General features: G+C 49.9%; 1 protein-coding gene across 2 annotated transcripts in view; it reads left to right on the top strand.

The window, feature by feature from the left end:
• Nucleotides 1–6,228: 6,228 nt before the first annotated feature.
• Nucleotides 6,229–15,206, top strand: part of PARP16 (poly(ADP-ribose) polymerase family member 16) — a 207,690-nt gene continuing 198,712 nt past the window's right edge. The window contains exons 1-2 of one of the 2 annotated variants that reach the window (XM_078683072.1): nucleotides 6,229–6,352; nucleotides 9,259–9,454. In XM_078683072.1, the coding sequence (XP_078539198.1) occupies nucleotides 9,266–9,454 (189 nt within the window). In that variant the 5' untranslated portion in view covers nucleotides 6,229–6,352; nucleotides 9,259–9,265. Of the gene's footprint in view, nucleotides 6,353–6,376; nucleotides 6,473–9,258; nucleotides 9,455–15,206 lie in introns of those variants that run through there. The other variant, XM_078683071.1, reaches the window with a different exon arrangement.

The raw sequence follows: 15,206 nt of genomic DNA on the forward strand, positions 1-15,206 counted from the left end.
AACTCTAAGGACATTCGTTGAACACCCTGAGCCCTGCTGACGTGGTCGCTGCTCCTCAAGAACTGACAGTCACTCTGTTCACTCCGGATCGAGCCCTGCTGACCTCGTTACAGCTCGAGGAGTACTCTGGTCCGGCTGGACCATCGACGCTACCAACACGACCTGGTTCGAGAAGCAGTGAGTGGAGCAGCCAGTATGACCTCCATCTTCCGTATCGCCCGGCTTGAGGATTGAGAGCTGTGCGCAGGGTACGCTTCGTACTGGCCTAATACTGAGACTGTCCCGCTTCCCTACTCCTTACCACTGAGACTTTACGATCCCTTGATCGCTTGTAAATACGTGTTCATTTTGCCTAAATCTCTACTGTGTGATAAAGAACTTGCTTATTGAAATCCACGGTGTGGTGTCCGTTCATAAGTGTGGTGTGAGCTCAGTGTGTACGATCCTAGACCCGAAGCCCTCCTGGGCGAGGACCTCACGTTAAGACTCGGCAGTATTCTTGGGAGTGGTGGGTCACGGAGTGGTCGGAAGAGCATATCCTGGCCCTCGGGGATCGCCCCTTCTAACAGCCCTGTACGAACCCTAGCCGTAGCAGAATCGTATAACAGTTGGGTCCACCTAACAAACTGATCCCCAAGACCAAATATCCTCAGCACTTGAAACAGATATGGCCATTCCACACTGCCAAAGGCCGTCTCAATGTCGACCGATAAAACCACCGCATCGTGTTCATCACCCATCACCCAAACAAACCAACATATACACGTCGCTGTGTTCCTGGTGGGAATGAAACCCGCTTGATCCGGGTGTACCAGAGTGCACATGTGTTCCAACAGACGCGTTGCAAGAATCCTACTCAGGATTTTGTAATCCACTGTGAGCATTGAAAGCGGCCGATATGCCGATCGGGAGCAGGGATCCCCACCTCGCTTCAACAACGGCACTATAATCGCCTCCCTGGTGGTCGACGGCAGCCTACCCACTTCCCAGGCCTCACTGTACACTGAAGGCAAGTGCGGTGTGAGGAGGTCCACATATGCCACATAAAACTCCACCGGGAGGCCATCAGCCCCCGGTGTCTTCCGCCTAGACATATGCTTGAACGCTGTACGGATCTATCCTAACGATATTGCCTCTCCCAGTTTGTCCCCTTGTGCAGGATCCAACCATGGGAGTTGCGCTGCCGAGAGAAAGTCATTGACGCCGTCTGGCAGCTCATGCATCGTGCTTCGGTAGAGGGATGTGTAGTAGACCAAAAACTGCGCATTAATCTCCTCCTGCGAGTGTACTAGGTCCCCATCTACCGTAGTCAGTGACAAAATCGGAGTACCCCGTGGTGCTGGATTAGCCAGCCACGCCAACAAGGATCCCACCCTGTCTCTCTCTGCGTGGGCCCGCACCGAGTATTACCTCTAAGCAAAGCAGCGTAACCGTTCAATTTGAGCGGCCACTTTTTCACGCGCCGCAATAACAGCTTCCTCCCCTCCAGTATTTGTGTGACTATCCTTCTCAGCTGGACGCAGGAGAGCCTCCTCCCGCTCTATGTCACGCAGTAATGTTTTGCGAGCTCCCGCTGTGGACGAGATGCACACTCCTCGCACCACCGCTTTAAAAGCGTCCCATTCGTGGGCCCTACTCAATGCCGATCCAGAATTCTCCGCGAAGTAATGCGCGATGCCATCCCGGACCTCAGCACTAAAAACTGGGTCCTCCAGTGTCACAGGGTTCAAGCGCCATGTGGGGATCGCCTGTCGTTGCCTGGACCACCGTACCCCTATCAAGCAAGGGTTGTGATCAGAGATGGTCTTCGCCAAATACTCACTATGACAAGTCAGCTCCTGAGCTCCCGGGGAGCACAAGATACTGTCGAGTTGCACGTGTAAATCATGCGGTACTGAATAAAACGAGTAATCCCTAGCCGCGGGATGGTGTGTCCGCCAGGCATCAACTAAACCCCAGGTGCTCTGCCACTCGCGTCTCACCTTCACCAGTCGGAGAACCGCAGACTCCGCCAACGGGGGATGAGACCGGTCTAAGTCTGTGTCAGTGATTGAGTTAAAATCACCCCCCAAAAACACCGTGCCCGTCAGGAATGACGCCAGCTTACCAGATAATAGTGAGAAGAAAGCGGACTGATCAACATTCGGGGCATACACACTACACAGTGCCACATCTCTCCCATCTAGCCCCAGTACTGCCACAAACCTCCCCTCTGGGTCCACCACTGTAGTCAAAGGTTGGAAGGGAACACCTGACCTCACCCAGACCAAAGTTCTCCTTGCATGTGCAGAGTAGGTGGTATAAAACAGTTGGCCCCTCCATCTAGGCTTAGGCTCTGCACAGATCATTTAAAGTTTAGGAAGCAACTCAAAACTCTGCTATTCACCGATAAAATCTAGACCCATTCTCTCATCTGCATAGTGTTGGACTCTATCTGGTATCACAGCGCAGAGATACTCCGGTTGGAGTCGATTCCAGCGCTATAGAAACCCATAAATAAATAAATAAATCTACGTTGTAGTGCCAGCCCCTCAGCTTGATCAATGTGGGTTTCCTGCAAAAAGGCCACCTGAATCCCCCCACCGTACTAAATATGCATGCCCCTTGTAACGTTTCGTCATGGAGTTCAGCCCCCGCACATTCCAGGTGATACATTTCAACTCAAGTCGGGTCCCCATATCGGAGTATGCAAAAGAGCAATCTCCCTCCGAGCCTAGCAGGCACACTGACAGTCCCCTTGAGCCCAAAACTTCCCCAACAAACCCCCATCCCTCCCCTTCCCTCCCCAGAACAGGTTCTAAACCGTAGTTACCCATCCAAACCCACTCCCAAATAACAGGAACTCTCTGGTAGCTACCAGAGTCTCACAACTAGCGTGAGGTCGAGGGGGTGGCCCTACACCTGGACAAGCTGGACAACGATCTCACCGCCCTTCCGTCCGCGCTCAGCCTCAAGTGTGGAATCCCCTTCAGTGTCGCCCCGTCCCAGAGGAGCCCCCCAACCAAGCAACCACTGCTCCCAACTCTCTAGACAACGACATAGTGGATCAAACCCTCCGCCACCGTCTCCAGGTCCACAGCCGCGCCCTCCCACCCCTTACAGTGACCAGGATTACACCCCCTTACTACGTGTTCATCAGAACCAGATGTGTCCATTCGTCCAGGAGGCCATCAGCAGTCCCCGGAGTGACATGAGGCATGTTCCGGGAGCCGTCCTCCAACACCAACTCATCGGATCCCCGCTGAGAACCTGAGTCCGCCAACGAAGCAGTAGCAGTCGCTCCCGATATGATGGAGAAAGCCAGAAGGGCCGCCCGTCGCTCCAAGTCAGTCTGCGACGTCGACCGCGTCCGGCCAGACGCAGCTTGTTTCCTGAGCCGACGGCCTCTGCGGGTCCTCGGTTGGGTCTCTGTTGTTTTCTCCTTCCCCCTAGACCCATCAGTCCCAGATCGGTACGTCTCCATCCAGTGCCATGCATCATCCGGCGTGTTATAGAAGGACGCCTTGCCATCGACCATCACTTTCAGGCAGGCCGGGAACAGGAGAGAATACTGTATGCCCTCATTGCTGAGGGCCTTCTTGACCGCCAGGAATGAAGAACGACTGCGCTGAACCTCATAGGAGTAATCAGGATAAATGGAGACAGAGGCATTTTCCACCCGATAGGGGCCCGCTGCCCGTGCTTTCTGCAGGATGGCGTCACGGTCTTTGAAGTGCAATAGGCGCGCCACCACAGGGCGAGGGGGTCGGCCAAGAGCCGGCGGGCGGGCCAGCACCCGATGAGCCCGCCCCAACGTATAGAACTGTGACAAACCATCAGAAGCTACCACATCGCGCAGCCAGGCTTCCAAATAGGTAATCATACTGTCTCCTTCAACTTTTTCGGATAGGCCCACCACCCGTATGTTATTGCGCCGATTGCACCCTTCGGCATCCTCAGCTCTCTTTTCCACATTGCTGCACTCTTCGCAACAAGTCTCTAATGGTCGCATCGGTCGCCTTTTGGGCCGGCTCCAACACCTCCAAGGTGAGTTCCGTGGTTTTGACGCAGCAGCCCCAAACACGTCAACACCTGTGCTATATCATTACGCAGTGCGTCCCTCGTGTCCGAAATGGCCTGCAATATTTGGTCCATCTGCTGCTGCTGAAGCCCTGCCGCCGGCGCCCCAGACGGATCTCGATCCTGACTCTCTGGTAGTCCCTCGCCGGGGTCAGAGGGCGCCGTCCCAGGATTCGGCCGCGGTTTTCCCATAGTTCAGATCCCAGCGACCGTCTAGGATGGCCGTCAACCGGGCGTTCACAGTGGCAGACCATCTCGGCCCGGGCGTCGGCACGGGCAATATGCTGGTACCACCTTACGTCAGCCGGGCACCAACGCGCAGAGCACTCCTCCGCAGGACAACCACAATCGCAAGCAGGCAGTTCAGGGGACCACTCACCAGCAGGGGCCAGGTAATTCCGGTCGTGCCGCGTCCCCAACCACACAGTCTGTCATCCCCACATCTTCGCCACACCGGCCCCTGGCAGTACAGGCCGCCACTCGCGCTGTCTCTCCAGCTTCCCGGCAACAGGTGTCGCGGGGGGTCGGTTCCGTGCCCTCTACAGCACACACTGGTGCTCCAGTGTCGTCGCCCTCCTCAACTGCCGTCACTCAAGGGCGCACTCCGGTACTGGTGCCACACAGGATGGGGGGGGCACTCCTCCCGCGCCCCACCGCTCAGCTCTGCTGGCCAACAGTCCTCCCGCCAGCTGCAAGGGCCTCCAACCGCTGACCCCCGGTGGAAGCAAAGTCCACTTGTCCCCTGAAGCGTGGACCGTAGCCCCGGTCAACACAGGAGGACACTTGAGGGTCGAGGAAGGGCGCTCCGCCAATGCGCCACCACCCGGCCTGCTCGCCGCAGCTCCCCCGTCAACCACTCCACCAGCCGCGGGGGGTCCCAAGTCACGGTCCTCCAGTGGCCGCCAAAGTCACACGGCGGGGAGGGTCTTCGCTGCCACCGCGGCCGCGTCCCTCGGCCGAGTGTAGATGCGTCACTCCAAGCCGGCCGCTCCCGCTAGCGCTCGAGGGGCCTGCACCTCCACAGCGGCCCAACACACCGCGCCGGCTTCTTCGCGGCTCCACTAGATCCCGGTTGCAGCACTCCTCCACAGCCAAGAGTCCCCTACAGGTCGGCTCCCACAGCTCGAGCCACAGTCCAGTCCACTGCTGGAGATGGTGGGATCACGCTTCGTGCTACTGTCGACTGCTTAACCCCTTCGATGCTGATGAAGAGCTCAGCTCGTCATCAGCTACGGCGCTCGTACGCTGACGAGCTGAGGTCGTCATGAAACGCAGCTTTTTGAAAAATCCAGCGCACAGTGGGAAAACCGCTAGCGCGCAAGTGGTTAAGAATAAATCATTAGTTTGCTTCCCGTTGTCCGGTGTCATCACTACATAAAACCAGTACGAGACCCACATTTTAAAGTAAACACTTGGACATGAACCTGGGACACTTGGGCGGTGTGCTCCCATTTATTTATCCCCTCAGCTGTGTCCGGCTGCAGAGTTGCATATTATGTGAGCATCATACGATGTAGGGACCGATGGCTCCCTACACATACCAGACTCTTGTTTCATAAGATAAATGTGATGCTATTTTAGCTTTCGACCTCTTAAAACGTCGTCCACTGTAATGCAATTCACGTGGAAATTAAATTCTCCCGCCAGGTATTGCAAAGTGTTTCCACGTATGAATTGCAACCTTAAATAAAAGACCAATGTTGTAACGTTTGGAGGAAATCAGAACCCAGTGAACATCTACATAAATGTAATCCTAAATCCTTATGTATCGCAACTGGTTCTTATGTAAAGCGCTCTGACATCTTCGGGTAAAGTTTGCGCTACATAAAATCGCATTAAATAAATAAAATAAAAAAAACGCAAGCGAGCTTAGTAGGATAGATGTGTACCAGTTTGCAGAAAAACGTTCATGAAGTTCTTAAACACCCTTAGTATGTCGGGGAACGCACAAGCCAGAACACCCTATGAGCTACGCTTTGGCTAGCCTTTCTGCACGAGAAGAAGGTTCCTCGAGGATCCGAAAGGGTATATTCCTGAGTCAAAGCTTTGCCACTTGCTTCTGCGGACAGTAGTGACTAGTGACTCATCCCTGCGGGTTGCCGGCTCGCGTACTGCTGGGCCACGATTTCCGGAGCAAAAGTGCCTCTTCCGGTGCAGCTATAGGATAAGCTTGTCATTCGGAGCTGCAAGGTTTCCTCTGGGATAAGTGGGCGTCGATTGGAGGCGGGACATTTTTCGTAACCAATAGCAGAGCGCCCTGGAAAGTACTACCACAAAGACCTTCCTACTACAGGTTAGTCTGTCAAAGAGTTTATAATCAGTTCTCTTATAACCTCCCAACGTTTACACATATAAAGTCGGAATCAAACTAAAGATAATCGGATATTTGAGGTGGTCGGTCAGGAGACGATAGGTAAGGCTCGCGCTCGAGATTCTAAAGGGTTAGCGTGAAAAGCTCTCGAAATATGCTCTTTAAGGCATACCTGTTAAATTCCTCAGGTCCATACGTGAGTAGTTGGGCTAGTCCTGTGTTTTTCTTAGAATTCTGGGACTTGTAGTTTTGGGTGAAATACATTAAACTATAATCATTCTTTAAAAAAACGGGGCTGGACTAACTAGGTATGTAAGAACCTAGTAAATTTGGCAGCGTTGCCACTCTCTTATGAAATTACATTCTCGCTTTCAACGTTTCGCGCATCCTCTCGCCGCAAAACCTTTAATACTTTCGTGAGAAATTGCGTGCAGTTCAAACAACTCTTTTGTCCCCTGACATCAAAACTCCTCGAATAATAGGTTTCTAACCTTGCAGCTGTTTACCATAGACCCACTCCTACGCCTTCTTATTTGTCAAATTTCGCCTCACTTAAACACTTTTCGCTCTTCACAAGCTCGCGCAAAACGGCGCTTTGCTTCTTAAAATATCCTTATGTGGGAGCACCCCCCCCCCACACACAATACACAGGTATTTCATTGAAATCAACTTTGCCCACAGAGAACGCTAAACGTGTGGAAACTTACCACAGAGAAGCCCCCAACTAACAGCAAGCACTCTCTTGACACAGGAGATGGCGTCTAAGAGTGCTTGGGGTGCAGGCAGTAGGAGTTTAGGGCAAATATTTGAGGAGAAAGGTTTATGCGTAGGTAATTGCGTCCTTACACTTGGAACTTAGTCAATGTCAATATCTCTATGGCACAATGTAGCGCTAAATATGTGGCAATCATCTTACAGTAGGTAAAGGGTACGTGGTCACTGACGCTGGGGACATTCGGGTGGAAAAGGTCTCGAGTGTGAGGAAACACGCTATCTGGTCACAAAGAACGCTGCAATGTCCGACTTAACAATAACGCCCCTCAGCCTGCCCTTAATCCTCCCTCCCGCATACAATGAAGTTTGTAAATAGATATGTGCATTTACGCCTCACTGACTTCATATTGGTTTCCAAAGTTTTCCCCTTTTCCAGTCTGACAACTTCACCACCAGTTTGGCCCGGTGGTCTCCCACAGCCCCTTTCTGTGTCTACTCCCAGAAGACATTTATAGTCTCGCCCCAACACACATTCCAGCCATATTAAAGTCACGAGTATCTTCTGGGGAAAACGTGCTGACCAAATCATAACTTTACATTAAAATTCAGAGGACTGCGAATTCTCAGTAAACTTAACGGGCTTCAAACAGTCTTCTCCATTACAGTAACAGTCGTGTATAACGATAATATTTTGCCTCTGATGTGAAGTTTCCACATTGTTTCACTTCACATTAGTATGCAGATTGCATACCCCCTCTCATTTCTGCGTTCTCCGTGTCCTTTGCAGGAACAATCCTTTATTTTCATTGTAAAGTGTAATACACTTCTAACACTAGCATTATGTTTGCTGCTGTACCTATCAGGTTCTGAGCTGGGATGGGGCAGTGAGCTAAATAACGGTGATGGATCAAGCCCTGATCTTTGGACTGGGTAAGAGTGGTCTTCTTAATTCAGACACTCTGTTCATCACCACCCCCTTTTCTGAATCGTTTTTGGCCACTATAGGTGTGGCAGGGTATACTCAGACATGAGTCCCTTGCTCACTGCTCCATCAGGATTCAAGCAAGCCGGGCCGACGAGGCTGAAATGCCAGAAACCGGTCCCCGGTAGCTTGTCTCCTTTCTGGTGAAGAATTGGCTTGGTAGTTTGGTCTGCCCTGTTCCCATGATGCACTGGGCCAGGGACAGACTAATTTGCATATAGCCAGGTTCTGAGCTGGGATGGGGCAGTGAGCTAAATAACGGTGATGGATCAAGCCCTGATCTTTGGACTGGGTAAGAGTGGTCTGCTTAATTCAGACACTCTGTTCATCACCACCCCCTTTTCTGAATCGTTTTTGGCCACTATAGGTGTGGCAGGGTATACTCAGACATGAGTCCCTTGCTCACTGCTCCATCAGGATTCAAGCAAGCCGGGCCGACGAGGCTGAAATGCCAGAAACCGGTCCCCGGTAGCTTGTCTCCTTTCTGGTGAAGAATTGGCTTGGTAGTTTGGTCTGCCCTGTTCCCATGATGCACTGGGCCAGGGACAGACTAATTTGCATATAGCCAGGTTCTGAGCTGGGATGGGGCAGTGTCCTAAATAACGGTGATGGATCAAGCCCTGATCTTTGGACTGGGTAAGAGTGGTCTGCTTAATTCAGACACTCTGTTCATCACCACCCCCTTTTCTGAATCGTTTTTGGCCACTATAGGTGTGGCAGGGTATACTCAGACATGAGTCCCTTGCTCACTGCTCCATCAGGATTCAAGCAAGCCGGGCCGACGAGGCTGAAATGCCAGAAACCGGTCCCCGGTAGCTTGTCTCCTTTCTGGTGAAGAATTGGCTTGGTAGTTTGGTCTGCCCTGTTCCCATGATGCACTGGGCCAGGGACAGACTAATTTGCATATAGCCAGGTTCTGAGCTGGGATGGGGCAGTGAGCTAAATAACGGTGATGGATCAAGCCCTGATCTTTGGACTGGGTAAGAGTGGTCTGCTTAATTCAGACACTCTGTTCATCACCACCCCCTTTTCTGAATCGTACCTATGAGAAAGGCTGACATTTCATTGCAGGTTTAATCCTAGTGCCAAGTGATAGGATGAATCCAGCGCTTTTGTTTTGTCACACGTTCCCTTTTGGCTGATCATTTTGTATTCTTTTTTCAAGTGAACTGACATATATGTCTCTCAACAGGTAGGGAATGCAGCCCTCAAACCACGCAAGTGTTGTTCACGAGAAGCTGGAAGAAATCCTTGCAAGAGATATTCTTGCTGCTGATCTGCGATGTAGCTTCTTTGTCTCTGCCTTACAGAGCTACAAACGTGACTCAGTCCTGCGACCTTTCCCATCTCTCTACACTAATGAGGAGAATAAGGATTTCGATTCTTTGGTAAGTAGGTGGTGCAGTTAAGCAGTTTGTAAATTAAAGTGCCATTAACGCCGTGTCGTACCATTTAAAAAAAAAAAATAAAAAAAAAATGAAACAATACATGTTCATTTATAATTCTGGATTGGCAGTAAAAGCAGGATATATATATCCATTTATATATATATATATATATATATATATATATATATATATATATAGCCCATTGGTGAACTGTATTGGACAATGTTGTGATCATGTTTGCCTTTGTGCATTTATCAAGAGTCTGTGATACCGACTCTGTGCTTATTATATTGTATTTTAATTCAGCACTAACTACACCTGACGAGGCTTTGAAGTGCTGTACGGTGAGTAGCACCCTACACTGAAACCTAAGGCTAGTGGTTAATCCAATGGTTATTGTTGGTTATGGGTGTTGGTCATGTGCTCTCAGGAAACCATTCTGTGCATTTACTTTCCTTTCTTTGTGTAGATTAAATTAAAGGGAGTTAGGTGTGATTGCTAGAGGAGGTGTGGATTCATGCAAATGATTGGTTTGATGAATGGATAGGCTGGCAGAGATTCTGTATTGTTAGGTTGCAGGGATAGCGTTTTAAAGAAGGAGAACTTGCGATCTATGAACTTGTGTGTGAGTCATTTACAGAAATACAGTAATGGAGATTAAGGCAGACGTGTATGCGTCTGTAAGGTAAGAAGTGGATCACTCTGAGGAAATGAAGGAGAGGAATCCATTGAGAGTCAAGTTCACATTTTCAATGATGGTTTTAGGAATATAGTAAGGGTATTTTTTGATATAATGAATATGTTGCAGAAAAGTAGACAACGCTTTTTCATGGTCAGTACTTGTGGGCCCATTTTATGAATCTGCACGGAAATGCAGAAACCCATTTTTGCCACCTTAGATTTTTTTTGGTTGAAATCATGCCGATTGAGCAGAGGTGATAACGTTATAAAGTAGAGGGTTCTAAACCAGGTTTTTTCTCATCCAAATTCTCGTAGGACTTCTTTTAAAAAAGCTATTGGACATAATCGAGTTAAGTGGATTGCAATAAACATTACAGCGGCTAAACAGACTATCAAAGATATTTTGCAGTTAAAAAGCAATCTGGGCTTCATCTACATAAGTTTTACTGTGCAGACATTATGTCATCAACTGCAACAGCAAGAACATTCACGCTTTAACAGATGCAGTGACCTGTAGTAGACCAAAGGTACACTGCACACCACCTTTAGAGTGAATGTCACAAGTTGCCTGATTCACACCTGGTCAGTCGCAGCCACTTCTGCGCCTTCTGTGAGTCGTTTGTGGAGAATGTTATTCTTCAGGCAAATTGGCTAGAGAAAGGGGGAGGCGGGAGCAACAGAGCATGTGGTGGATAATATGTGAGGCCGGAGGCAGCACACGGAGGAGAGCGAATGAAAAAGCATATATTCCCATGGAGTGATAAAGGAAAGAAAAAGTAAGACAGATAGCTGAGGGGAGAAATTAGGCGGATTTATTGCCAAACACGATCTTGTAAAATTATTCAGTAATGATGGGACCGCATCGACCTCTTTTAGATGGCATGGTAGGGGCTCGATTATAGATTAAGTATTAGTAACCTTAAGCTTGCCAGCATCGTTCTCGCATTGCACAATTTTGCAACTGATTGGTGGGATTACAATGTTCCTTATGCTGTGGGACATTTCTTAAACTGGCACCTTCAGATTCGCATATCTCCATCGTTCAGCATACTAGCGAAGGTCTAAGGTTAGCATGGCATCTGAAAGGCCCGGGGCGACTTTAGCTGCTCTATTGGAAGTGGCATCTTGAATTATTTTTGCACTGTTTGTCAGACCATGGGGGCCTGAAATGTTAGGCCACTACGAAATTTTAGACCAGAAAATTAGGCAGACCCTGCTACGACCAGTCGGGAGCAGAAATAGAACCATTGCTGGTGCTGGTTTGATAATCGCTGCTCTCTTGCAAATTATAGATTAGAGAGGCTCGCTCCACCTCCGTAAGAGATCTTGCCAGGGTTTAGGAAGGGCATAAGATCTACAAAAACACTTTGAGGTTGAAGAAGGTTTCCTTGAACAGCATGGATTGGGAGATCTTGAAAAGTGCAGCTCTTGCTAAGAACAGTAAATCATTCTGGGACCTAGATAATAATATTAAGCAGCGGGTAGCTCTACCTAATCCTTTATCAAATTGCAATGTCCCGATTGGGTAAATCACTTTAGATCCATATACCACTCGGAGGATAAAGCGAGCCTGGGAGGGGGGAGGGGTGGGGAGGCTTGCTAAGGCCAAACTATCTTACTCTGTAACTATGCAGGTCATCTTTCAGGAAGTCACTCAGGCAATTAGGCAAAGCTCTAGCGGAAAAGCAGCAGGATCTGATGGAAATCCTGTGGACATTATTAAATGCAACACTGAGGTATGGGGCCCTCTGTTAACAAATGTTTTCAATAACACTTTATGCAGAAGGATTCTACGCTCCTGGACTTGTTCAATAATAGTGCCCATTTTTAAGGAAGGTGCCTTTTGTTGCCCAAATGACTTTGCCCAATTTCCCTTATTGACAGCTCTGTTAAAATCATGGGTCGGGTGTTCTTTAACCATTTGAAAACTTGGGCAAACCGGTCAAACATCTTGTGTCTTTTTCAGTTTGGGCTCTGCAAGGGCTGGGTACATTGTAGCAGTGCTTAAACTTGATTATTGGCAAGTATACCATCTCCAAGCGCTGCCCCTGTACTTGGCATTTATGGATTTGTCAACAGCATTTGACTTCGCCAGTTGACCCAAACTGTGGCTAATGTTGGACTTGGGGGTTGAGGTTGCTTTATTGAACTTTCTATATTTGCTCCATGAGACTCTAATAGCGTTCGTTCAGTTTGGTCCCGCAGGAGAAATGTTCGACTTTTCCTCCCTAGCTCTTGCATCTTGGCCCCACTCCTCTTTATTTCTTACATTAATAACCTGTGTCTTACCTTAACTAAAGTAACCAGCGACGTCCCAATGATCTCGGGAGTCTCTATACCAGCACTGCTTTGAGCAGACAATGCAGTACTTATGGCACGGACTCCGGGGGCACTGCATATGATGGTGGAATCTTTTATTACGGGCTCGGCGACGTCACCACTTCGTCAGAAGTGGGGAGGAGCTGCGAGACGTATTGTTAGGGCGTTTGTGGCTCGTGCTGGAAAAATGCCTTTGTGCTCGTGCATTTGCAGTGCTTTATTTTATAATCTGAATGGTGATTGGTCCTTGCGGTGCTGTTTTTTTAGTAGTCTTGATGCGATAGGGCATATGTAATGTTCGTCCGCCATTTTTGGCATTTTCTGTGCGGTTTCGCGCACGGCAGTCCATTAATTTTAATTAGGAGCTGTCAGGGTGCCCTTCTAATGCAATCCAGATGGTGGGAGCGCGTTCACCATTCTGCATTGCATGTATAGTGCGCGAGTTCGTCTGCAGCCTTTTTGTGGCTGAAAAAGAGGCAGTATTTAAATACAGATTACCGAATGAGTTACAAAATGATTGTGCTCGCCTGTAACTGCACGGAATCACTTTGTATTAGCATGGGTAGTCTGCGCGCGGTAACCAGAGAGGGGGATGTTTTCACTCAGGCGTGTCATACACTTGACATAAGCATGTTGACAGGAATCAGATGCCCTATTGATTGTCTATATTTTTAACCCGTCCTTTCCTTATTTAGTGTGCCTCACGTTACACAGTGGCTTGCTAGCATGATGTTGTCTAAATGCACTCCTATTTCACTGCAAGAAGGATGAAGACACAGAGCAGCCCTTCATATTAGATCAGCACAGATCGGCAGTGCCGCGTGTGCGTGTCTGATGTGCTGGTGTGAAGGGAACTAGGCTTCAGTGGCAGGTAGCGGCTGCTTGGAGACCCAAGAAGGATGATGAGACAGAGCAGTCCTGCAGATTAGATCAGCACAGGCAGCAATTTAGAGAATGACATGCATCAGATGTGGAGTGTGGCACGTGCGTGCTGCTGCTGTGAAGGGAACCACGCTTCAGTGCCAGGCAGCGGCTGCCTGCAGATCCAAGAAGGATGAAGACACAGAGCAGCCCTGCATATTCCATCAACACAATTTAGAGAATCACATGCATCAGATCTGGAGTGTGTCGCGTGCGTGCTGCTGCTGTGAAGGGAACAAGGCTTCAGTGCCAGGCAGCGGCTGCTTGCAGACCCAAGAAGGATGAAGACACAGAGCATCCCTCCGTATTCCATCAACACAATTTAGAGAATCACATGCATCAGATCTTGAGTGTGCCGCGTGCGTGCTGCTGCTGTGCAGGGAACAAGGCTTCAGTGCCAGGCAGCAGCTGCTTGCAGACCCAAGAAGGATGAAGACACAGAGCAGCCCTGCAGATTAGATCAGCACAGATCAGGCTTCAGTGCCAGGCAGCAGCTGCTTGCAGACCCAAGAAGGATGAAGACACAGAGCAGCCCTGCATATTAGATCAGCACAGATCGGCAGTGCCGCGTGTGCGTGTCTGCCGTGCTGCTGTGAAGGGAACTAGGCTTCAGTGGCAGGCAGCGGCTGCTTGGAGACCCAAGAAGGATGATGAGATAGAGCAGTCCTGCAGATTAGATCAGCACAGGCAGCAATTTAGAGAATGACATGCATCAGATGTGGAGTGTGCCGCGTGCGTGCTGCTGCTGTGAAGGGAACCAGGCTTCAGTGCCAGGCAGCGGCTGCCTGCAGACCCAAGAAGGATGAAGACACAGAGCAGCCCTGCAGATTCCATCAACACAATTTAGAGAATCACATGTATCAGATCTGGAGTGTGCCGCGTGCGTGCTGCTGCTGTGAAGGGAACAAGGCTTCAGTGCCACATCAGCACAGATCGGCAGTGACGCGTGTGCGTGTCTGCCGTGCTGCTGTGAAGGGAACTAGGCTTCAGTGGCAGGCAGCGGCTGCCTGCAGACCCAAGAAGGATGAAGACACAGAGCAGCCCTGCATATTCCATCAACACAATTTAGAGAATCACATGCATCAGATCTGGAGTGTGTCGCGTGCGTGCTGCTGCTGTGAAGGGAACAAGGCTTCAGTGCCAGGCAGCGGCTGCTTGCAGACCCAAGAAGGATGAAGACACAGAGCAGCCCTGCATATTCCATCAACACAATTTAGAGAATCACATGCATCAGATCTGGAGTGTGTCACGTGCGTGCTGCTGCTGTGAAGGGAACAAGGCTTCAGTGCCAGGCAGCGGCTGCTTGCAGACCCAAGAAGGATGAAGACACAGAGCAGCCCTGCAGATTAGATCAGCACAGATCAGGCTTCAGTGCCAGGCAGCAGCTGCTTGCAGACCCAAGAAGGATGAAGACACAGAGCAGCCCTGCATATTAGATCAGCACAGATCGGCAGTGCCACGTGTGCGTGTTTGCCGTGCTGCTGTGAAGGGAACTAGTCTTCAGTGGCAGGCAGCGGCTGCTTGGAGACCCAAGAAGGATGATGAGACAGAGCAGTTGTGCAGATTAGATCAGCACAGGCAGCAATTTAGAGAATGACATGCATCAGATGTAGAGTGTGCAGCGTGCGTGCTGCTGCTGTGAAGGGAACCAGGCTTCAGTGCCAGACAGCGGCTGCCTGCAGACCCAAGAAGGATGAAGACACAGATCAGCCCTGCAGATTCCATCAACACAATTTAGAGAATCACATGTATCAGATCTGTAGTGTGCCGCGTGCGTGCTGCTGCTGTGAAGGGAACAAGGCTTCAGTGCCAGGCAGCGGGTGCTTGCAGA

Source organism: Lissotriton helveticus, chromosome 3_1, assembly GCF_964261635.1.
Source record: "Lissotriton helveticus chromosome 3_1, aLisHel1.1, whole genome shotgun sequence".
Taxonomy (NCBI): domain Eukaryota; kingdom Metazoa; phylum Chordata; class Amphibia; order Caudata; family Salamandridae; genus Lissotriton; species Lissotriton helveticus.